We start from the raw sequence: 22,491 nt of genomic DNA, 5'->3' as shown, positions 1-22,491 counted from the left end.
TTGCATCACAATGGAAAGGAAGCGAGCATGCGCAGCTATTGACACTAGGAGGAGAGCTTCTTACTCATGTTTGGCTTCTCATGCTACATCTGAATCTTGCTTGATCCATGATTTAATAACTCCTACGTTTGTCTATTTAGTTAGGCTTAGATTTATTGTTTATTATGTCTCAGTGCTTTTCTGGACTGTGCTTTGGCAGCTATATATACGAATGCTGATTTTGTATCCAAATCATGTTGATATATGTCAATGTAATGTTTTCATGTTAATGGCTGTGTCCCTGGTTATGTTCATCTCCTTCTAGTATTCACAGTTGTACAAATGGGGAGATTTAAGTGTCTTGTTAATTATGTTTATGTTCTTATAGTTTACGTACATCATCATGTCTGTTTCTAACCCTATCCATTACAAGAATCTTATGCACTGCATCTGTTTTCCACCTCTTCACAAGACCCAAAAGGTACTATAAAATGTTTTTTTTGAAAGCGAGAGAAGGATATGAATCCTAGCCATCATGATGATATACATCATCTTTATTATTCCAATTAGTGGCTCGGACGATAGCTCCCTCTTTATCACTCTAACAAATGGCTCGGCCACTCGGGTAACCGCCCATGTGGTTGTTTGTCGTTTTCCTGTCCTATCCATTCAAAAGCCGCATTAAAACCACACATATATATGCTTCTTGCAGTTGTGTTATCACTATTCATGAATCACGATGTCTCCATTTCATTTTCCATCCTATAACCTTGTTTTCTGAACATGCCACGGCACAATGGCTGCCCCAGAATGTTGAAATATTTATAGTGTTCTTTCATGGCATTATTTTCCACAAATTTCTGGAGTCAGTAAAATACAAAATGACATCCATGAGTGTGGCTATACCATGCGCCGGGGGGGCATTAGCGTATCAAATAATGTTAACTGCCAACAAATGTTGTTTCGAAAAAGGTCTGTATAAACAACATTTACACAAAGTGAACTCAGCAAAATCCAAAAAAGGTCTGCAAGCCATCCTTTTTTAGGCAAAAATATCAACAATGTTGATGTCGCCCGTCATTATGGGCTCTTCCTTTCCCAGTTTAGCGTGTGCAAAAGAAATTTTGATGCTTACTGGGACTAGTTATGGCCAGTAGCAAGCTGCCATCATGGTATTGCTGGGGCTGCAGAAGGGCACTTACCCAATGTATTCCATAAGATGTAGTCCCCAGAAGTGACCTGCTCGAACCAACAATACATCATTACATGCGTATACAAAATTAATCACATTGAGACATAACAACTGAGTATAATATTCTACAGTTTAGTGAAATCAAGGTACTCTCAACCAAATAATCTACAGAATACTGAGAATCAAATTTCGCATACACTTTTTGAGACCTAACAACATGTTTGGCATTCGTTAAATGTTGGAAGTTCAATTATTGGACCTATGAGACTCATACTGTAGGGGTTCCTAAGCAAGCACCCCTGAGTTGCGGGGTGTCTTTGCATGCCTAGCATAAAATGTAAGGAATAAACATACACGCATGAATGCAAGCATGTTCACACCTGTCACTATTTGTATGTGCGCGTGTGAAACGTGTGCAAATGCTAAGTTGTAATGCAATATAATGATGACGGTAGAAGCAATGTATGAAATTGAGCTTTATCCACGCTTCTGAAACAGTTGAACCGTAAGAAGTTCAATTTTGGAAACAGACTCACCAGAGTTGAGAACTCTACAGGAGCTTTCACCGCAGGATATATGCTCACCTGCATACAGGAAGATTCAAGAACTCTAAGCAAGTTAGCAAAGTTCTCAAGTGGATTCAATATGAAATTTACAACTTTTAGACCTAATCTTAAAGCTTTTAAACAATGTGTACAGTCCACATAGGCCAACGGGAAAAGGGCATTTCAGATTAGATTATACTGTTAGAAAACTTCAGTCTACAGCCGAGCATACAGAAATCAAAAGCCGAATAGTCAATGGTGACAAGCTTTCAGTAACGCAATCACAGAATAATTAGGAATGTCAGGAAAAAGAAAATATCAAAACAGTGTGGCTACTACGTAAAAACATCAGATAAATTTGGAATGACACAAAAATCAAAATGAACCTTTGCCATGGTTGCAAAAATAGCTAGTCGGCCGCTAGGTGGTTCGCGAGGACTAGGGATTAATTGGATTAATCGTTTTGAGTTTTTATAATTAAAAAATAATATATATATATATATATATGCAATACATATCATACAATATATAATTTATTCATAGAGAGAATATTATATACACATAATATTATATATTAAATATTATATATATACATACAATATATAATTTATTCATCATTTTTTAAAAATGAATTGCAATTGAATATATACAAATGAATTGCAATAGAATAACTATTAAAAAAAATGATGAAAGAGTTTGAATAAAACTGTGCCGTTTGGTGTCAAAAAGGTAGTTGACCAAATCATATCTACGTGTGACCTAATAACTGTGGAGAAACCCACAGCGCGAGTTCATCGGAGAAACCAAGGAGATGCCATGGAGCTGTGTGAAACCTTCTCTAACCTACTCTGCTTCTCTACCTCCTCTGCCGTGGTCGCACTCAGTGGTGGGTTTCGATCTCTCCGTTCAATTCAGGTGGTCGAACACTCGGGTCTGTTCTCCATGGCAGGTGTGCCCCCATCGAGCATGAATTCAAATGACGATTGACGACAAGCAACGAAGAAAAGTGGGTTGCAGTCAGATTCTTCGGTTCATTCGAGTGCTCGTTTGAGTGCTTCTCTGTCTATTTTCTTCGGGGCTGGCCTCTTGAAGAAATTGGGTTGCGGAACTTTTTTATTTTTTTTAAATTCCATCGAAATCTGTCCAAAAAAAAACGCCAAGCCCCGACTAGGCAGGGCTTAATCGGGTCACCAATTAAGTGACCTGATTACACTCTAGGCGTAGCGGCCAGCGCCGACTACCGACTAGTCGCCGACTAGGCCGATTTTTACAACACTGACCTTTGCCTTGATCACTCTTGCAAAACCATCAAAATAGCACTAGTGAAACCATCAAAATAGAACAAGATCACAAATTGCCCTTAAATGACAAAAAATTCATAATGACCCTTTGCCTTGATAACTCTCGCAAAACCTACAGTTTGCAGCTCCCACATAAATGGCACTAGTAAAACCATCAAAATAGAATATGAAAAATAACCTTTAAAAATGCCCGAATAGTTTCCGTATATCTCCCCCTATTAAATTAACAGCCATCATCAACTCCACATACTAAACCATTAAAAAGTTAAAATGGAACAAGATCATGTAATTCCCCATAGATGCCCCAATTTTCTTCTATACCTCTCCTCCAATTAAATTGACATCAGATCAACTTGGAAATAACTAAAACTGCAGCTCAACATAAATGGCACAAACAAAACCATAGAAAAACAATAAGATGATAAGACCTAAGACTATTCTATTTTGACTTTCTTAACCGAGCACAGCTTCCAAAATGATAACCAAGACTATTCTATTTTTACTGTAACTCAAGTATGAGCAAGCTTGAAGAACTTTCCACCCCTTTTTTGACTGAATTTTTGAAGATGCAATATAGGAATAAGCATGCTCCTATTTGCATTTGACTCGGTGTCGTCATTCATTAAATTGTGCAGGATATATAAAACCTAATAAAGAGAGTAGAATAAGAAAATTCAGGGACTCACAGATTTAGAGTCAATAGACATCCCAGATAATGAAGCCCCAACAATTTTGAAAGCTACCTGCAATCAACAGTCAGACAATTTATGCTTCTTTTTAATCCTTATTGTATCAGAACTATGCGGTGCAGAATAGAAGCAAAAAATTATACTTTTTTTCATAAGAAAGATATGCAGCAAATATGACCAGAACCAAATGCCAACTGGTTTCATGTTGGACATATCCAGAATCCACATAATGTACTTGTAAACAATCATATAAATGAAAAATTCTTGAACACAATATTCAATGGAAAAAAGCATGCATTTAGAAAGAATGCAAGTTCAATCATAATCTTGGCTGATCCCATTGAACGGATTTCTCAAGATTAGTTACCGCTTCAAAGATTCAAAGCAATAAGGAATGCAGCAAGAGGCCATTGAAGTTCAGTTCAGCTAATTACAGAAGAATTATGCTGCCTAACTTTGCATAATGGTGTCTACAAAAGAAAAATGCAATGACAAATCTTACACTGTATGCCTTGACAAAAAACAGTGCATGTCTTCAGATTAAATCCAGCTCTATAAAACAGCTAAAGGATAAACTGGTTCGAAAAAACCATACCTTGGCATAATCATATGCCTGCCAGCAAAACGGCTCTTCGAGATCAGCTGGAGGAAGATCTTTATTCATTTTCTCCATTAGGTATTCCTCGACATTAACCATATTACTTGCACTGTGTGTCTCTGTATCACTATCATCATCGGCCATACTTCCCGGGCCCAACCTAGAAGAAGGCAATCTTTGTATTTGCCACGGTGCAAATCGAACTGTTCCAGGGAAAGTTGCCTCCATGCTTTTCCCAGAAAGACCTCGTCCACTCGCCATGATTTTCCATTCAACAGAGTGCTCTGTCGTTGAGACTGTTCCTGTTGAAGGGGTCCCATCAAAAGAAACAACTCTTCTCCTTGGAAAAGGCATAGTCACATTGCAAAACTCCATTGTCAGAGGAGCCTTATAACCTTCCATCAGGCACAACTTGAATAAAAATGCACCTTCATCTTCAGATACCATGGACAATTGGTAAAATCCCTTTACAGGAGGTCCAAGGTCACAGATTGCCTGATAACGTATCAAAACAAAGTTACCTAGTGGTGGTGAAAACATCACAGCCTGCTTATCCAAACCGTGTTCTGAAACTTGAGCACATGGATGGAATGATAAAACGTCAATGTGAGCTGTGCTCAACCCTGTCAATGGAAGTGATACATCAGGCAATCCTTCTAATTCTGCTCGACAGTTTATTTGACCAGAAATAGATAAACTGTCTGGAATCTCATCACGATCATACATGGCAGCATGAACAGTTTCATGAATTGTAAACAATATTCTCTGCTTTCCTTTGTGAAGATATGGCTTCCATGCTGGTTGCTTGAGATCAGCAGTAGGTTGATCCACCACAGAAAAACCATTAACTTTGATAGCAAAAACATTGGAATGGCTGAGATCCAATGGGGTACCTGAATGCAAGATCGTAGAGCATGTCAAAAATTAAATAGAATCAGACATAAATTTTGACCCACGAACCAAGCGGCATCAAGAAATATGAGATGAGAAATATCATAATAAAAAGTACCAACCAAAGGGCATGGCGCTACTTATAAAACTTCGAAGTGCATCTTTATCCAATGGCCTTGAACCAGCTTTTGGAGCATCTGAAGAAACAGCTCCTACTGTAGCAGCATTGGAAGGTGTAGCAGATGCAATTGGTGCAGCAACAGGTTTTGCTCTAGCAGATATACCTGCTATCCCAATACTACCAGTTAGGGAATCAAACAGTCCTCCTACGGTTGGTGATGCACTCACAACCACTTCTGGTTCAATCACATCACCACCAATAACGTCACCAATAGCATGAGCCACCATGAATGCCCTGGAATAAAAAATTTAGAAGCACTTAGTATACAACATGCATTGCAGCCATATAACCATGTAAGGTCAACATGCCAGAGTCATTGAAAATTGAAATACACGATGCATGCAAGGAGGGTCCATATCTAGCTAATATGGGGTGAATAACACCCAGCTCCAAGAATTTAGACTGAACAAAATGATTCAAAAAAAATTTTAAACTAAGGTGGCTCGGTGGTTGAGTCGCAGGAGTGCAACCTAGAGATCACAAGTTCAACTCCTGGAAACATCATCTTCACATATTATGTGGGGGTAAAGTCTGCGTACATCATGCATGTCCCCGACCCCACCCACTACGTGAGCCTTATGCACGACAGTTGCTTATCTTTTTTACCTTTGAGGATAACATTTAGGTGCATTCAAAATGTCAGAAACAACCGAAAAATGGTTGGTTCAATGGTTTGTCACTAAAATATTATTCTGGTACAGAATTTTTACAAACAACACTACAAGTGACTTACCATACCCTGTGATGGACGGAAGATCAAGGAGGAGGGAGGACAAACTTCCATCAGCTCCAACTCCATTTCCACAGTCTGATCTTCTACATAAACTTGCATATGCCTTCACATGTCTAAGCTCAACTAAAGGCAATAAAAGGATGCAGTAAGGGCCCTTCACATGCAAAATTAAAGGCCACAGCAGGTGATTCTCTCCTGCCTCCTCTGTGTCTATGGAAAGACCGATAATATGACGCGTAATTGGATCATCAACCCAGGAATCAGACCCTTCAGCTGACTGAGATACACGTATGCCAAATCCACGCACAGATCCCTCCCTGCAGAGATATGCTTAACTCAATTATCTTGATGGCTTGCGTGGAGAAAGCATTAGAAATGTACCCACAATTGAACAGAGAAAAAGACACCACAAATGCAAGAAATGACATTAATCCAATAGTGCTTCCTACAATTCTGGCATAAAAGTTTGAAAAATAAAGCATCTTACCCAAGATTCACGCGCTAATTGGTTGATCAAAGTAATACTTATACTAATTAGTAAAATCAGTGAAAGCAATGTTATCAACAATTTTCCCCCACATTAGAAAGGTATTCGAAGTGTTCACGATCATATTGCAAAATCAATCATCTTCATCATTCTTGATTAAACATGATAATATAAGACAAACCAACTTTTTCCCTCTAAACAATTGTCATATCATGCTTAGTTGGCACAAAGCCAGCATAATTCATATAATTATCAGCCCTCAATTCAATGATATCTCTTTTCACAGTGTTTTGGAACCAATCCATTCCATTTTTAGTCAAACAAAATCAAATTTCAACTTTAAAATAGGAAAACAAGTTTCAGCCATTAATTCATCCAAATAATCAAAACTAAACTGATGCCACAGACATTGCCATTCGAAAGACTGATCTAGACCAAAATACATGATAGGGTTTCTGAAATGGTAGAGATATATCCTAATAGAAGCAAATCCAACCAACGAACTTGCCTTCTCTTCCTATCGACAAATGCAGCTGCTAGCTCTGAATCAGTGGGAAGGAATGGCCGGAAAGTATATTTAACAGGATCTTCACTGGACCTCTCTTTTTCACTATTGCAAGCCGTCCGCCACCGCTTCTCCACAACGGGAAACCTCCTATGATCGAAATTAGTATTAGTAAATAAAACCAAATATAAAATTCAAAATCCATTGAACACAGAGCAGAAAACCTAATCGGAAACCTCAAGCCATTCGAGACATCAATTAATGGCTCCAAGCCTCCAACGTAGTTTTCTTTTCATTATTAATTGAAATTCATCAAATTCTAGAGGAGTAAAAACACTAGAAAGATTAGATAAAGAGAGGTACGAGTTATGTTTTGCCCATACCTAGAGAAAACGACGGCGTCGAGATTGTTGTTGAGGATCCACAAAGCTCTGATGCTGCAACCGCTAGGCATGGCTCTTGTTACTCTCCTCAAGCAGCTTGTTATCACTTCACTGCGTCGAGAATGATGGGAAATACGAGAAGAGAAATCGACGAACGGACTGGCTGGAGCCTGGATCGGTGGACGGGGTGGGACAGAGGTGAGGGTGTTACTGTCATTGCATTCTATTTGCATCCAATGGTCAATATTTATTTTTCAAATCTAACGGTTGTTACGGGGTCCAACAGAGGTGGGACTGAACAGGGGCACTGAAAACGGTCCCATGTTCAGGTGTTCGACAATATGCGTCAAAGAGATAATCTGCACCGGTAGATGCAATTCCTGCACTGGTAGATGCAATTCCTGCACTAGGGTTTTGATCGAATCTCAAATTTCGGTTTTTGTTGTTGTTAAAGAGAGAATCGATCAAATATTGATCGATCATGTCGTTCTCATTCTTTAAGCCGTCGAGGCCAAAGACACCGCAGGAGGTGACGAAGGCTATCAAGGACAGCCTCGTGGCTCTCGATACCAAAACCGTTGTCGAAGTTAAAGCTCTCGAGAAGGTTTTGTTTCATTACGATGTGATTTTTCAACTTGAATTGTTGCTAATGCCGAAATTTTCCTGTGGGTTATTCTGAATTTTTGTATTGAATGAATTTTACTTCTGTCTATGGATAAGACTTACACATATGCGATCCTTGGAGCTTGATTTGTAGAGTAGTTGGAATGTGTTGAATATGAAGTGCCATTGTTGATAGCTGTCTCCTGGAGCGAACCAGAATGAATTACTGTCATAATCTGAAAAGAATTTTGGACATGTGTTCGCAATGCCTATTATTGGTGCTTGATTAATGACTAGTGACTACTTCTTGCTATGTATGATTGGTGCTGAATTTCAACTTGTTAATTTTATTTTTTTTTTTGAAAGCAAAGAACTTCATTAACTTAAATCCTGAAGAAGAGCATTACAAATGAAATCAGGTGGTGTACTACACCAAACATGGACACCAGTCAATGAACTTGCCGCTCTAGCTAGTAAATGAGCCACAGAGTTCGCTGATATCCGCACGAAACAAATCCTATAGTTGTTTATCTCCTTCAAAAGAGATTTGCAATCATCAATGATAAGGCCAATGTAAGAGCTATCCAAACATGAAGACTTCATAGCCTGCACAATGATCAGCGCATCAGACTCAATAATAACATTGGAAATAGCATTATCTCTTAACCACCGAAGGGCCTCACGAAAGCTTAAAGCTTCAGCCAACCCAGCATCCAAAAATCCTCTCAAAGCGCCACTACCAGCAGCCTGCATTTGACCCAAACCATCACGTAACACCCAACCGAACCCCAATTTATTTTGAGCCTGGAATAAAGCACCGTCCACATTACACTTCAACCAGCCAACACTTGGTTTTTGCCAGCAAACCACCCCTTCATCCATCAGTGGCAGCTGATCACCATTGGGAAGAACTTGGGCAGATTGCCATTGGAAAAGGAAGGAGCTTGCTAAATTCAACACTTGGGAAACTGTTTGTCTCTTATTATTCCATACAATTTCATTTCTGTTTCTCCACAAACCCCACAACACCATGCATACCAGGTGCACCACGTCTAGGCAAGAATTATGAAACACACCTGAAATCCAATCAACAAAATTAGAGGTCGTATCTCCACTCAAGCCAATAATAGAAGATCGCCAACAACCAGCAGCCATCGGGCATTGAATGAAAACGTGAGTAACCGATTCAGCTGCGCCATTACAAACTGGACATTGAAGATCAATATCTATCTGACGATAATGCAACAGGTCCTTAGTAGGAATACAATTGTTACAGGCCCTCCAAACCATATTTTTAACCTTCGGAGGAATTTTTAATGCCCAAAGTTTCCTCCAAACATCTAACGAATGATGTTCATTGAGAGCACTAAGGCCCTCAGTCAGCTTCGTATAGGCACTTCGCACTGTATTCAACTTGTTAATTAAAAACTGCCTTTTAAAAGCAATAGTTATTTGAGGATGGGGAGTAAAAGAATCTTTGAAACTGTGGAAGCGGCACTCCACTCCTTCAGGAGGTTTGATGTTAATACTCCTTTCCCTTTTTTTCCCCCTCAAATATTGTTTTGTTACAGGCATTGGAAGAAGTCGATAAGAATTTTGCAACGATGAGATGTATGCTATGCGGAGATGGGGAAGTTGAACCTAACGTGGAACAAGTTTCACAGTTGGCGATTGAATTTTGTAAAGAGGATGTTCTTGCTCTTTTGGTTCACAAGTTACCTATATTGGGATGGGAAGTAAGTTACTATGAAATCTAAGGCTGTTGTGCATTTTATCTTGTTTAAGGCACAAAATGATGTGATGCATGCCATGCAGGCTAGGAAAGATTTAGTACACTGTTGGTCCATATTGTTGAAGCAAATTGTTGGCTCTACGCATTGTTGTGTACAATATATTGAGAACCACATTGAGTTACTAGACTTTCTTGTTGTCTGGTAAGGTTATGCAATGTCTCTATGTCTTTGTCTAAAATGTTTATGTCTCATGAACTGCAGATATGACATATTTTAGTTAACCTCAGTACCGCAAATCTCTCCACCCCCATAACCTCTTGTTTTATAGCGAAGTTCTCAATCTCTTGGTTTCCTATGAAACAGAAGGAGGGGGGGTTCGGATATTCTATTGGCCTTTTTTCTCCCCCTACTTGTACACAATCACAATTAATCTAATTTCAGTCTACAATCTTTATTTTTTACAGTTTAAATTAAACAATGATGTCATCATGCCTCGATATCATTGCGATCCTGATATTATTTGGCAGGAAATAAGAGTTGTCCTGAGTCATTTTCAATTTAATGCATTTTTGGATAGGAGTGCTCATGGCTTATTTTTCTCCTTTTTGAACAGCTATGATAACAAGGAAATTGCCTTGAATTGTGGAAATATGTTGCGGGAGTGCATCAAATTTCCTATACTTGCAAAGTAAGACATTTTAGGACTTTATTAACTGTTGAAAGTTTTTGAATGAAGTTTCTACTTGATGCAATTCTGTGAAAGAAACCTCGTTGTTAAACAACTAATTACAATTTCAGATTGTGGATATAGTAGAACCATAGAAATAACGCTTCTTGCAATTTTTGGTTGTCCATGGGTTAGGCATATGATATGAGAGCAACACTTGAAGGTATTAAACATTCAAGTAGAGTACACACTGTTTTAGTCCTTTTCATCATCATTGTTACCAAAATCATAGGCATTATCATTACCATTCTTACAACTGCTGTATCGATGATAATTGGTTTGCAAGTCTTGCTTTTACGCGAGTAAGAATAGCAATCAGATTCTTTGTCTCTTCCAGATATCTTTATGAGGATCAATGTTTCTATTTGAGAACAAAAAACGCTGCCTTTTCTTCTCACAAACATCTATTTATTTATTTTTCAGGTACATACTAGAGTCTGCAAGTTTTGAATTGTTCTTCAAATTCGTGGAATTACCAAACTTTGACGTTGCTTCTGATGCTTTCTCTACCTTTAAGGTCAGATCCATTAGTTGTAAGTTTTCATGCTTGTTTATGTTCATCTGGTAGTTTAAGGCCCTTTGTTTGCTACTGCTTCATAATTCTTTAATGATTGCCTGGCAGGATCTGCTTACCAAACATAGTGATGTGGTATCTGGATTTTTGGTTGCTCATTATGAAGAGGTACTCTTCCTCGTTATCCCCCTTCATGCAATCATGTTATCAGTCTGTATGGATCCACAGTGCAAACTTTTGCTTCGGAACCGTTCACCAATTAATGTTTATTGATTTCCCATTTTTACCACAATGGGGATCTACTTGGCCAAATCATTTACTGGATCATAGATTAAAATTGTGTGATCACTCCTCAACTTGTGCACCAGAGTGTTGCAGAGTGAAGAAGCTTGCTTCACAACTATGTCTGCTTGCTTATTGTTTTTTATTCATTTAGCTAATATGAAGCTGTTGTTCCAGTTCTTTGATCTTTATGAAAATCTCATGACATCTTCAAATTATGTGACGAAGAGGCAATCTTTAAAGGTTAGTTCCCACTGTAATGTTTTGCCTCCCTCACCTTTTGTTTAGATCCATGGGTTGCTGATTAAATGTTCGTGGATTTAGCTTCTCTCGGAATTCCTTTTGGAGTCTCCAAATTCCCAAGTAATGAAGCGCTATATTTTAGAAGTTCGGTACTTGAAAGTGATGATGACATTACTGAAGGTAAATAAAACTTTTTGTTCGGTTCTTGGCAGCTTCGAACATAAAGCTTGTTTTTGGTGGCCTTGATGAATTTGTTGACGTCATCACACCATGATGAACAAGCTTTTGTGTTTACTATAGATGAGATTTTAGGAAGGACTTCTTTCTAATGGCTCCTTTACTGTGCCCCAACTTGCTTTTGATATTATTTTTGTTTCTGTGCAGGATTCGAGGAAAAATATTCAAATAGCATCTTTCCACATTTTCAAGGTACTTAAGTTATTCATATCTCTGTTTTATATTGGTGTGTATGTTCAAGCGTGTACATAAACATTTCTGTGTTTTTATATAGAACATGTTAATTAGTGTGCTATATATATAGGCTTCCCCTCGGATGCTAGAGTCTGTAACACCTCAAGTTTGTCCACTATTGAAGCCCATGTCTTCCCTCCTCTGTTTTTCTTCCAAAACTTTAGTCTTTAGCCACCTTGACCAGAGGCCTTTTAACTTTCATTGTATATACAGTATGATTTAGTGATTTGTATCATTTTACTTGCAGGTTTTTGTTGCTAATCCTAATAAGCCTCGTGAAATAAAGGTTATTCTGGCAAAAAATCATGATAAATTGCTGGAATTGCTTCAGAATTTGTCTCTTGGGAAAGGTAACCTTCTGTTTTTCCTAGAAAGCACCCTTCAACGCCCATGAAATTTCTTTTACCACTGTAGGGTATTTGTTCGAGATCTTTGTTTAAAATTCATCTTCTGTGATGCCTACTACTCTTTTTAGGTTCTGACGACGAGCAATTTGAAGAGGAAAAGGAAGTCATCATGAAGGAGATTGAAAGATTATCTCGCTTGCCAGAACTTGTGTCTTAGGTTTCTTCTCCAACTGCCTCTATCCTTAATATTCTGCTCATAATCCTAATGGCTGATACTTATTATTTGTACATTTGTGTTCTACAATCATGGGTAACACTAATGATTGATGAATTCCAAGGTTGTGCTGTCATATTGTTTGAGTGAAAAAAAGTAAACTTTGTGCTGAGACGCATGTGTAGATCGTTGGTTTTGATGGAAAAGGAGTTATTGTATCTGTGGTTTATCATTCTGAATTAAACCTTAACAAATCTTCAGAACAGGGTACCAATAGTAGAATTTCTCGTCTAGCTAGCTTATAAGCTTTGCCAAACAGGCACTTAATATAGTAGCTTAGAGTCTAGTTTAAACTCTACCATTACCAAATAGTTGACGACTTATCTTATAGCTTGTAAGCTAGCGATTGATAAGCTCCCACAAACGGAGCCTTAGTATAAAAAGGAATTTTGAATTTTGTTTTGTTTCAAGTCCTTCCTAAGCCTATGGTGTGGATGGAATATGCACATAAACTAAATTACAGAACGCCCCAACTTATCAGCACTTTGAGAGAGTGGAGTGATTCAAGTATTCGGAATTTACATAGTCCGGTGGTGGTAATCATGACCCTAGCTTTATAAACTGATTCTGTGATTTACCACCGCCATACTCCGAGGAGTTGGGTTCAAGGCGGTCAGACTGAGTACATCGAAAAGAAAAGAACAAAAAAAATCTGTATATATTATAAACAATTTGTTTTTGACTTTGCAATTTAGAAATAGAAGCTAGATTGATTGTTTAATCGCTAATCCAGCTAGGAGGGGAGATATGACATATACATATCCAGAGCTACATGGTTTGACCTAAAATTTCTGCAGTCTGTGAGGAAAAAGAAGAAGGAGAGAGTGAAATGGAGATCCAACATATCTCTCACAAGCATAAGCTGGTGTTCACTTCAGATGATGGTGGTGAGGGGCATGGCAGCGTTTCTTGCTATGGCTGTAGGAGACCAATTGTTGGTGGTAGATACAGGTGCTGCACCGAGTCCTGCAATTTCTTCCTTGATAAGACTTGTGCGGAGTTACCAGGTCAGATTCTGGTTGTTTTTCACCGTCTACACTATCTTACTCTCCGATCTGATGAGAGGATCAATCGTTTGCATATTAAGTGTAGCTTCTGCCAAGAATTTATCGAACACCCTTTTTATTACGACTGCCATAGTAACTGTCGCTTCATCATTCACATCAAATGTACTTTGTTGCTAAAAAGTCATGAGCACAATTTCATTGTCCTGATGAGGCCAGAAGATTTCACATGTGATGCTTGTGGCATCGCCTGCGATCCTTATTTCATGGGGAGCCTTCGCCTTCTATGCACGGTGTGCCAAATTGTGATCCATGAGCAATGCAAATCTTTACAGCGAATGATCTCTATACTGCAGCATCATCACGCTCTCACGCACACTTACATCATTCAGGAAAACGGATATTTTCAGCGAGCTGAATGCACAATTTGCCGTAAACAGGTGAACACAAGGTATGGTAGTTACTATTGTCGCGATTGTTGCTTTGTGGTTCATGTTAATTGTGCATTTAGAAATAGGATAGAAAAGTCAGTTGTGCAAGAAGCTGAAGGCTTCTCTGCAATATTGGACAAGGAAGAGGAGCGTGATCATGATGAGCTCAACGATGACAAATTGCTCAGGTTAAGGGAGATAGAGCATTTTAGTCATCGGCATAAATTAACCTTGTTCAATGACATTGAACAAGAGGATAAGTATTGTGAGGGGTGCATCACACCTATCTTCAGTAGTACTCCCTACTACAGGTGTGTGGACTGTGATTTTATTCTCCATAAAATCTGCACCCAATTACCCAAACAAATCAAACACCCCACTCATAAGCACATCCTGACTCTTGTTGCAAATGCAAATATTTTCTGTCCTGGTATTTTCTATTGTTCTACTTGTCATAATCTCTGCCAGGGCTTCGCCTATGTCTGTAAAACCTGCCCATGGGGTACTTTCCAATTCTGCGCTAGATGCGCTTCCGTTCCACACAAACTAAAACATCCTGGTCACGAGCACGAGCTCTCTCTTGTTCTTCATACAAAAGAACATTGTGTTGCCTGTGATGATGGTAGTAAACCTTCATTCTTGTTCCAATGTGATGAGTGTTCCTTTGCCCTTGACTACAGATGTGCCACACTTCCCCAGAAGGTTTTTTTCTATGATAAGCCACTTCCCCAAATAGTTTGGCCTAAGGATTATGATCAGCCTTCCATCCTAACATATAAATCCATCGATAAAGGTTACGATGAGTATTATTGCGATATTTGTGAAACGGAGAGAGACCCACATCACTGGTTTTACTACTGTGAGAACTATGATTGTTGCGGTCATCCCAAATGCACTCTTGGTAAGTATCCATACATCAAACGAGGATCCCAATTCCAGTTGTGGTCTCTCCTTTTCTTTCTAAGGTCGTTGGAGGGCTACAGTTTCTGCGACGATTGTAGTAGATTTTGCTCAATCAATCAGCTACCACTTACAGTTGAGTCCGATTTCCATACTCATACTCTAACCCTGGCTTATAAACCTTCTTGTGATCGAGATTCGAATCGCAATTTCTGCGATCTTTGTAAGAAATTTCATGCAGAGCACTTGCTTTACTACTGTGGGAAATGTAAATTTCAAGTTCATCCCCAATGTGTGTTCCATCGAGAAGTGATCTACAGTCAAGCTAAGAATCTAATTTTCTACGAGCGGAGCATGGGGTACCTTCGATGCCTTGTATGTGGTGAAGACTGCAAAGGGTTATCACTGAAATGCCAAATGTCTGAGTGCAATTTTAGCATTCATTTTGACTGCAGACGCGGGCTTAGAGATATTATACCAAAAGATTTGCAACGACTTCCCCAGGCTCTTGGATGATATCTAGTGTCAGTAGTAATTACTATATATGTGAGTGTTTCTGTTTGTATATGTATTTCCTTACTAACTAAATAAAGTTCAATGCAATCAACTTGTACTGTGTGATCTTTGATACAAAGCTATCCTTTCCAGTTTTACAGCATCTCATTTAGTTTGGTTTTTTTTTGCTGGGAAAGTATTTTGAGATGCAGTGTTACTAGTTTTTTAAGGTTTAAGTGGGAGAGAAAGGAGTGGAGAAATGATTGAATTAGATGGGAGGGAAGTAACAAAAATAAGGTTTTTAAATATTTTTGCTTGATACTCCGAAATAAGTATTTCCCTAGAGTTATCTCTCAAGTTTTTCTGGTTTCGTCAGCCTACTTACTTTTGGTGGAGAGGGATTAAGAGTTTCATTTCCACCCTCATGAGCTTCAATCCAATCATAATGTCGTCAACGTGGTAAAAGATAGATGATGATGAGAATAAGGAAATTGCTGGACACTTGACAAAGGGAGATTCAAGCCTAGATGTGGAGATTTCTAGTCGTGGGGTTTGCGGGTCGTTATCAGAATTGAGGCTACTCATCTTTCATGCGGTTCTAAATGAGTTGACTTGACTTCGACAAAACCTGGTGCTATCAGCCCTATCAATTCACCAACCACCATTGCGTATTAACAAAGACATTCATACATAAATGATTTGATATCTAATCTACATAAAAATAAGCAAATTCAAAGCAACAAGACACCAGCTCAAGGAAGGTGACTAAATACCAAACAAATCACCGTGCCACACCATCCCACATTCCCACCTCCTGATACTCAAAAACATGAATAAACAAATAATTAACAGGCCGCAGTGACTGTCCAGAATCAAAATTTCCATCATGTAATGGCCTCATTTTCAACATTAATGGAATTTTGAAAGCAGAAAAACAATATCATAGTAAGAGAAAAGAAAATTCATAAAGCGGAAAACAATTCCAAGTTGGAGCTATATGGCTGGCTATATGCAACACTTAATTTATTCAGCCAAATGACCACACTCAGATTCAGAGGGAAAAAAAAAATAAAAAAGAAGTAATCTGCAAGCTGCAACAGTCTAGCCAGCACTGATACAATGGTCAACAGCATATACCATATACACAATAAAGCTTCTCCATACTTGATTTCAATTTAAGATGAAAATGTATCTTGCGAGTTACATATTTCCGGTTTCATCTCACCCCGACTATGAGATTGCTGTACAGCTAATTGTTTGCCTGCCTCAGTACCCGCAAGATGGAAATGAACAAGTTCAAAATGTCCAAATAGAGAGTGGCAGAGGCCAAAATATACTCATCATATGTGAAGCGCTTGATCAGTTTTTCGGTGTCATAGACTATATACCCACAGAAAATCAAAGCACTAATCCCACCATAAAGAGCAACAGAGGTTGGGCCAAGAGGGAAAAACATCTGCGTGGATATCACAAGATCCAGTAAATCAGTAAAATACGCAAGTACATACCAGGGGCCTATATACAAAAATAACAATTACCGAATAGACAGATTAAAGAAAAGTAAGAAATCTGACCTGGATAAAACCAGTTAAGATGAGGATAATAAGACTGGTGAATAATATTGGTCCAAGGAAGCTGAAGTCTTTCCCCTTCTTAGCAGCCCAAAATGTGTACCCGGTAAGGGAGGAAACCACAGCTCCAGTTAGAATCAATGCTTCAAGCACAATCCTTCCTAAAATACCAAATGGAAAAACAATAATATAGACATATAGTCATGTCATGTTTCAACAACTTATCGAGTTATAAGGAAAGACAAAAGATGATAAAAATGATAGAATAGTGTTGACATAGGGAAGAAGAATACCGACCATCCGTGTTAGCACAGGTCATTCCAACAGTGAAGCTCAGTGACACGGTGAAAAGACCAAGGATGATCAAGTTCAGAGGGTGCTTTTGGTGGTACATATGTAGGGGCCATATAACTACATGGATTCCATGTTAATCATCAGAGTAAATCATAGAATGGCAAGCCAATAAACACAAGCATAATCATGCAATGATATGAGGTACAATATCCCAGATGGTTAATAATCTATGATTATAATTCATGTGCTGCAGAATCTTACTTAAATATCATGATGTCCATGTCTATTAACAAGGAGACCAATATTGAACATAAATGAAAAGCATTTCAAATGATCCAAAGGCATGAGTGTACAAGACCTCCGAGACAGCAACACATAGAGAATTGCAATTTTCCAATAAAGAAGCATATTCATGGCCCAGGCATTTTACCCAAATTCCCAAGCATGACAGGCATCAAAGACAGTTATAAGAGATGCAGTAAATAAATCATGATCACAAGACTTTAAGTGAGGAATTCCCTTGAATTGCTATCTAAAAGCACCATCAGAAGAACTCTTTATGGACTAAAATATACTAAATTCACATCATCAGTTGTTTTGAAACCATTCATAAACTCTTACTCAGGAACCCTAAGAACCTTGCATGCCATAATATCACAATACCAGCAACAACAAATTATATATGTCCGTGATTGTGATATCAGATGGCAAGCTTCTTGAAATGAAAAAAAGAAGGTATATAACTATATATAGTTTGCATCGAAGCCCATTGTGACTAATTTATAAATTTTAGAAAATACGATCAATGCGCATTTATACGAAAGCTATTGAAAAACAAAAATGTAAACGTGCCATAAACAATAAATCCTACTTAAACGGAGCATAATCTTATCATTCACAATCAGTATTAGCCACATGACAGAAGGGCATAAGCAATAATTCAATTCTTTCTGTACGTAGCCAGCAATTAACCACATTAAACCACAGAATCAAATCTTATACTAAAATCCCCCTCAAAACACCAATCAAAAACACTAATCAAGATCTAAACCCTTGTATGTCGATGTCCCCCAAACATGCATCCACTGATCAATCAGAATAGAAAATCACCAGATCGGGACCCCAACACCAACAAACAAAATGATTTCAAAGAATTCATAAACATAAACAACAATGTATAATTAAGAGAAGGAATCATGTAGGATCGTACGGATGAAGGGGAGGAAAAGGAGGAAGAGAAAGAGGCCAGAGGATCCCTGGAGGAGGTTGGTGAGCGGGGCGTAGAGGACGGTGGCAGCAGAGACGGCGGTTGTGAGGATGATCTGAGCGGCGAGGATACCGTAGACCTTGCGTATGAAACCCCATCGCAGCTGGTTCTCACCCAAACTCAGCCCCGGGAACAAGGTCTCTTCATTTCCAGCCTCTAGGTCGAGCTCCTTCGCAACTCGCTCGTATCCAGACATCTTTCTCTCTCTTTCTAGCTTTTTTTTTTCTCTAGAGAGAGAAGCCGAATTAAAGCTTGGTTGATATTAACTTCGCTTTGCTTGTTTGGTGGGAATGGGATATCAGAGTTGTAATTTATAATATTTTCTAGTTTCTGTCAACTATCAAGCCCTCCCGTGTAATTTATAATATTTTCTTGGATACTTGTGCAAATAACTTTTCTACACGGACTTCATAAAAAAAGGTCAATTACTTCATCCAGTCGCACCAACTTCATTGAGAGGATCTGGGCCGAGATTTTGTTCCGGTATTATGTTGAAGATATTGTTCGTTTTGAACCATGAGCATGCACCGATTTATTTTTCATAGGTAAAAATGTCTTGAATATAAAAAGGAACTAGGCAAATCACTCAATTGTACTATGTCTCATGTAGAATTATTTTTCGCGCTTGACAGATGACAAGAGGAAAGAATTTTATGTTAGAACTTGAAGTGGCGATGAGCGAATCTAAAATAGCAATCAATGTGTTCCCAAGGAATTATGCTTCTTCAAGATGGTGCCTTGATGAAACTGGTGTTCATCATGAAACTTATGAGAGCCAGAGGACTCGTTGAGTATCAACTGCTTCACCCAGTAACCCAGCTTGAATTGTCCATTATGGATGCAGGGTAGATTTACTTGCCCGAGCTGGGTTACTGGGTGAAGCAGTTGATATTATAAAGAGCATGCCTATGGACCCTAATGCTGTCATTTGGAGTTCTCTCTCAGCTGCTTGACGGAGGCGTAAAGATTTTGATATGGCAGCATATGCAGCGGGAAGGTTAACCAACCTGCCTCCTGAAAGGACCGGGGTTCACAGCTTCACGTGCTTCTGTTGAAGATATATGCATCTGCAGGGAAATGGATTGATGTTGCAAGAATGAGGCTAAACATCAAGGAGAAAGGACTCCGCGAAGTGCCTGGATCAAGTTCGATTCAGATTACTGGAAAAGAGTACGAGTTTACCTCTGGCGACGAATCCAGCCCAGAGATGACCACTACTGAACTAATGTTTGGAGAGACAAACAGAAGGCTCAGAGATGCTGGCCACGTTCCTGATCTAACTCATGTTCTATGAAGAGCAAGAGAAAGAATACTTGCACAACAAATTTTCATCTGTATAAATATGAACAGCAACATCCAATTTTCAAAGTAATGAACCCTCAACCTGCAATGCTTAACCTTCAATTAAAGGCGATACCATTATATCCAGAGAATCTACAAATCAAGGTCAACAGGGAGAAGCTCGAGACAATAATAGTTGCAGGAGTGAACAATTGCAGACATAACTCATCCTTAATTCAAGTGATAAAGTTCCAAACTTGTAGTGAGAGACAATTGAGGGACTTACAAGATGAGCTTCATTATTCTGGGAAAATGGAATCAATAAAAGCATGGCTCCTAGGGTCTGACAGCCACATTTTAGCTATACGATCATGAGACGAGGTGTGCCGGTGGATTTCTTCAACTAGCCAGATGGTGGCTTCAGCTTTGCAAGGATGAATAACAATATCTAAGGGCTTGTGTTCATCCTCAGCACCGCTCCTCAATTGATCCCACTGCTTTAGGAGAATATTGGTGAGATAATGCAACGGTTGCCCATATAACTGCTTAATCGATTTGCCCAATTCCACCCATGAAGAAAAGGGGATGACAGAGCCACGTTGCACTGGAATTGGCAGCTGTTTCATGTATTCCTGATACATCGTCGCCCTCCTTATCAGCGAAACTGTGTCTCTAAGCAAATCTACGTTGCAAGAATCAAATATAAGAAATATGTGGAACATGCGTCAGTTAACCAGGTGCAATGCAAGACACGAATGAGTGCGTAAGTTTTATGTTGTCCTTAAATAAAAGGGGATACTTTTGGGAATTCAGTAATGTTTAGCTAAACGAGTTGTTTACTTTTTTTTTAATGGCCTCATTGCCTCAATCAATCAGATAAAACCAAAAAAAAAAGAAGAAAATTAAATGTGGAATCCAACAGTTAAAGAACCTTCATTTGCAGTAGCTTTAGGAGCTTCATCAATTGTCATGTCAGTGGCCAACTGTCCTACAAACCCACCATTAACCTCTACACCCTCATCTGGGGAAGAAGATTCGTCTGATGATATCACATCAACTTTCTCATTCCATGGCATTGTTCTCTCCATGGTATGTGGAATGTTTCCCAGGAGAGGATACACCAACTAATTTAGTATCACATCCACAGAACTGTAAAAGTAAGATAAAGCGTAACAATAGATACTTTGTTCAACAGAGGCAAGGCAAGTTCAGATCGCACACACAAATGAACTAAAAAGGTTAAACGGCGACAATTAGCATTATTAACTGCAAATCACTTTTTGCCTAGTCTCATTTGCGATTTCCAGAACTCGAGTTAAACCCAAGAACCCACCAAACCCAGTCCAGGTCATCATGAAATTGTTAAAATGTCCATCGTTTGCACACAATTTCATGCATCTCAACTTGAAGTGGGTTCTAGCATAATGTGTTAGGGTAAATGTTTATCCTTTTAGACAAAACAGGAAAACGGAAACCTACATCTACTAACGGCCCAACACACATCGGTACATCTAAATAAGAACGTAGAGGCCGCAACAGACACATCATACTTCAAAAGCCATGGCACTTGAGCTTGAAAGACCCTAACATTTCTAATTTTTACCAAAACAGTGCCCACTTTATGCGAAAGCATATCAAATGCGCTAAGGAGATCATAGTTTACAGCAAGAAATCACAAAACAAACAAGCATGCCAAAAAATTTTGCAGTTGGGTTATTTCAAACAAGATAATTAGAAAACCCAAAAGAGCTAACAAGATCAGAAGCCTAATGCGACATTTCATCCAGCACTGTACAAATGAAACAATTTGAAAAATCGGACTAACAGCCCCACAATCAATTCAATTACGCACTCAATAGCTGATTCATAGCTGAATTTTCTAAAGAGAACAAAAACCGGGAAGAGAACAGGAATATAGGGTTTACCCAAAAGAGCAATTGAAATGTGACTCAAGCTCTCCTTTGATCTCCGGAGATTAGCCGTATCGGAAGAAGAAAAAGGAGTGAAGGCTTCCCCTTTGACAACAACTAGGAGGCGTTGACGGACCACTCGAGGATTTCACCTCAAGAGTGCGAACTGATTAATTAGATGTCGGTGCAAATTGACCCGACCCACACCAGACCCATCCTTTTTTCCCTCCCAAGCCCGCAACCGCAACTGCTCCGACCATATTTCGGTTGTACTTGAACCCAACGTGGTCCTACTTATATTTAATTAGGCATTGTCATGTTTCGACCATTCTTAAATTCTCAATAATCTTAATCGAGCTCACAAAATTTCCCGTGGTCAAAATGAGTAACATTAAAAATATTATTTGAATGGGTCCTAAATCTGCACGATTGTTGAGCATGCCTACTAAACTTATTTGTCTAGTTCGACCCTTTTTGAAAAGAGAAATAATATGGATCCTAGTAGTTGGTATCCGAGTTATCTCAATTGTTGTTGAATTGTGTACATAGAATTTCATGTGTATTATGTGAAATATGTGGAACTCACGAATTCACATGAATCATGTGAGTCAAACTCAACAGATGGGATAACTGTAGGAATTTTTATCATTTGTCATTTTG

General features: G+C 38.8%; 5 protein-coding genes across 8 annotated transcripts; 2 read left to right on the top strand and 3 right to left on the bottom strand.

Moving 5' to 3' along the window:
* Positions 1 to 908: 908 nt before the first annotated feature.
* Positions 909 to 7,701, bottom strand: LOC120012728 (AP-5 complex subunit mu). The gene is made up of 8 exons (XM_038864181.1): positions 7,485 to 7,701; positions 7,105 to 7,251; positions 6,115 to 6,426; positions 5,318 to 5,610; positions 4,302 to 5,197; positions 3,704 to 3,760; positions 1,708 to 1,755; positions 909 to 1,218 (listed from the first exon to the last, which is right to left on the bottom strand). Exons 1-8 carry the CDS (start codon positions 7,553 to 7,555, stop codon positions 1,147 to 1,149), a joined length of 1,896 nt encoding a protein of 631 aa, XP_038720109.1. The 5' UTR covers positions 7,556 to 7,701; the 3' UTR covers positions 909 to 1,146.
* Positions 7,702 to 7,754: 53 nt separating this feature from the next.
* Positions 7,755 to 12,838, top strand: LOC120012730 (calcium-binding protein 39-like). 2 transcript variants are annotated; one of them, XM_038864185.1, is made up of 11 exons: positions 7,755 to 8,088; positions 9,659 to 9,823; positions 9,903 to 10,021; positions 10,434 to 10,508; positions 10,971 to 11,064; positions 11,170 to 11,229; positions 11,521 to 11,586; positions 11,668 to 11,706; positions 11,971 to 12,015; positions 12,305 to 12,407; positions 12,533 to 12,838. In XM_038864185.1, exons 1-11 carry the CDS (start codon positions 7,966 to 7,968, stop codon positions 12,619 to 12,621), a joined length of 978 nt encoding a protein of 325 aa, XP_038720113.1. In that variant the 5' UTR covers positions 7,755 to 7,965; the 3' UTR covers positions 12,622 to 12,838. The 2 variants fall into 2 exon arrangements, with proteins under 2 accessions (XP_038720113.1, XP_038720112.1); XM_038864184.1 differs by having other exon boundaries at positions 7,756 to 8,088; positions 11,668 to 11,766.
* On the top strand, positions 12,533 to 15,671 carry LOC120012729. Of its 2 annotated transcripts, XM_038864183.1 has the most exons (3): positions 12,533 to 12,621; positions 13,412 to 14,133; positions 14,794 to 15,671. In XM_038864183.1, the coding sequence occupies exons 2-3, from the start codon at positions 13,508 to 13,510 to the stop codon at positions 15,527 to 15,529; spliced, it is 1,362 nt and encodes a 453-aa protein (XP_038720111.1). In that variant the 5' UTR covers positions 12,533 to 12,621; positions 13,412 to 13,507; the 3' UTR covers positions 15,530 to 15,671. The 2 variants fall into 2 exon arrangements, with proteins under 2 accessions (XP_038720111.1, XP_038720110.1); XM_038864182.1 differs by having other exon boundaries at positions 13,412 to 15,671.
* Positions 15,672 to 16,454: 783 nt separating this feature from the next.
* LOC120013100 (BI1-like protein) lies at positions 16,455 to 18,927 on the bottom strand. Its single transcript, XM_038864764.1, has 4 exons — positions 18,584 to 18,927; positions 17,377 to 17,490; positions 17,083 to 17,240; positions 16,455 to 16,964 (listed from the first exon to the last, which is right to left on the bottom strand). The coding sequence occupies exons 1-4, from the start codon at positions 18,834 to 18,836 to the stop codon at positions 16,758 to 16,760; spliced, it is 732 nt and encodes a 243-aa protein (XP_038720692.1). The 5' UTR covers positions 18,837 to 18,927; the 3' UTR covers positions 16,455 to 16,757.
* Positions 18,928 to 20,012: 1,085 nt separating this feature from the next.
* Positions 20,013 to 22,000, bottom strand: LOC120013101 (protein RDM1-like). 2 transcript variants are annotated; one of them, XM_038864765.1, is made up of 3 exons: positions 21,847 to 22,000; positions 20,853 to 21,070; positions 20,013 to 20,603 (listed from the first exon to the last, which is right to left on the bottom strand). In XM_038864765.1, exons 2-3 carry the CDS (start codon positions 21,007 to 21,009, stop codon positions 20,221 to 20,223), a joined length of 540 nt encoding a protein of 179 aa, XP_038720693.1. In that variant the 5' UTR covers positions 21,010 to 21,070; positions 21,847 to 22,000; the 3' UTR covers positions 20,013 to 20,220. The 2 variants fall into 2 exon arrangements, with proteins under 2 accessions (XP_038720693.1, XP_038720694.1); XM_038864766.1 differs by having other exon boundaries at positions 20,853 to 21,045; positions 21,847 to 21,999.
* Between the last annotated feature and the right edge of the window lie 491 nt (positions 22,001 to 22,491).

Source organism: Tripterygium wilfordii, chromosome 13, assembly GCF_013401445.1.
Source record: "Tripterygium wilfordii isolate XIE 37 chromosome 13, ASM1340144v1, whole genome shotgun sequence".
NCBI classification, from domain to species: Eukaryota; Viridiplantae; Streptophyta; class Magnoliopsida; order Celastrales; family Celastraceae; genus Tripterygium; species Tripterygium wilfordii.
This window is presented reverse-complemented; position numbering and strand designations above follow the sequence as displayed.

Bases quoted from the DNA above. Each gene is read 5' to 3' on its own strand.
- LOC120012728 (XM_038864181.1), bottom strand. From the start codon at position 7,555: ATGCCTAGCGGTTGCAGCATCAGAGCTTTGTGGATCCTCAACAACAAT. The intron at 5,611-6,114 runs GTATGGTAAGTC...TTTTTATTCCAG, and splicing joins GATCTTCCGTCCATCACAGG to GGCATTCATGGTGGCTCATG. The intron at 1,756-3,703 runs GTGAGTCCCTGA...TCCTGTATGCAG, and splicing joins TGTCTATTGACTCTAAATCT to GTGAGCATATATCCTGCGGT.
- LOC120012730 (XM_038864184.1), top strand. From the start codon at position 7,966: ATGTCGTTCTCATTCTTTAAGCCGTCGAGGCCAAAGACACCGCAGGAG. The intron at 8,089-9,658 runs GTTTTGTTTCAT...GTTTTGTTACAG, and splicing joins AAGTTAAAGCTCTCGAGAAG to GCATTGGAAGAAGTCGATAA. The intron at 12,408-12,532 runs GTAACCTTCTGT...TACTCTTTTTAG, and splicing joins GAATTTGTCTCTTGGGAAAG to GTTCTGACGACGAGCAATTT.
- LOC120012729 (XM_038864182.1), top strand. From the start codon at position 13,508: ATGGAGATCCAACATATCTCTCACAAGCATAAGCTGGTGTTCACTTCA.
- LOC120013100 (XM_038864764.1), bottom strand. From the start codon at position 18,836: ATGTCTGGATACGAGCGAGTTGCGAAGGAGCTCGACCTAGAGGCTGGA. The intron at 17,491-18,583 runs GTACGATCCTAC...GAATCCATGTAG, and splicing joins CCTTTTCCTCCCCTTCATCC to TTATATGGCCCCTACATATG. The intron at 17,241-17,376 runs GTCGGTATTCTT...TTGGTATTTTAG, and splicing joins GACCTGTGCTAACACGGATG to GAAGGATTGTGCTTGAAGCA.
- LOC120013101 (XM_038864765.1), bottom strand. From the start codon at position 21,009: ATGGAGAGAACAATGCCATGGAATGAGAAAGTTGATGTGATATCATCA. The intron at 20,604-20,852 runs GTTCTTTAACTG...CTTGCAACGTAG, and splicing joins TAAAGCTACTGCAAATGAAG to ATTTGCTTAGAGACACAGTT.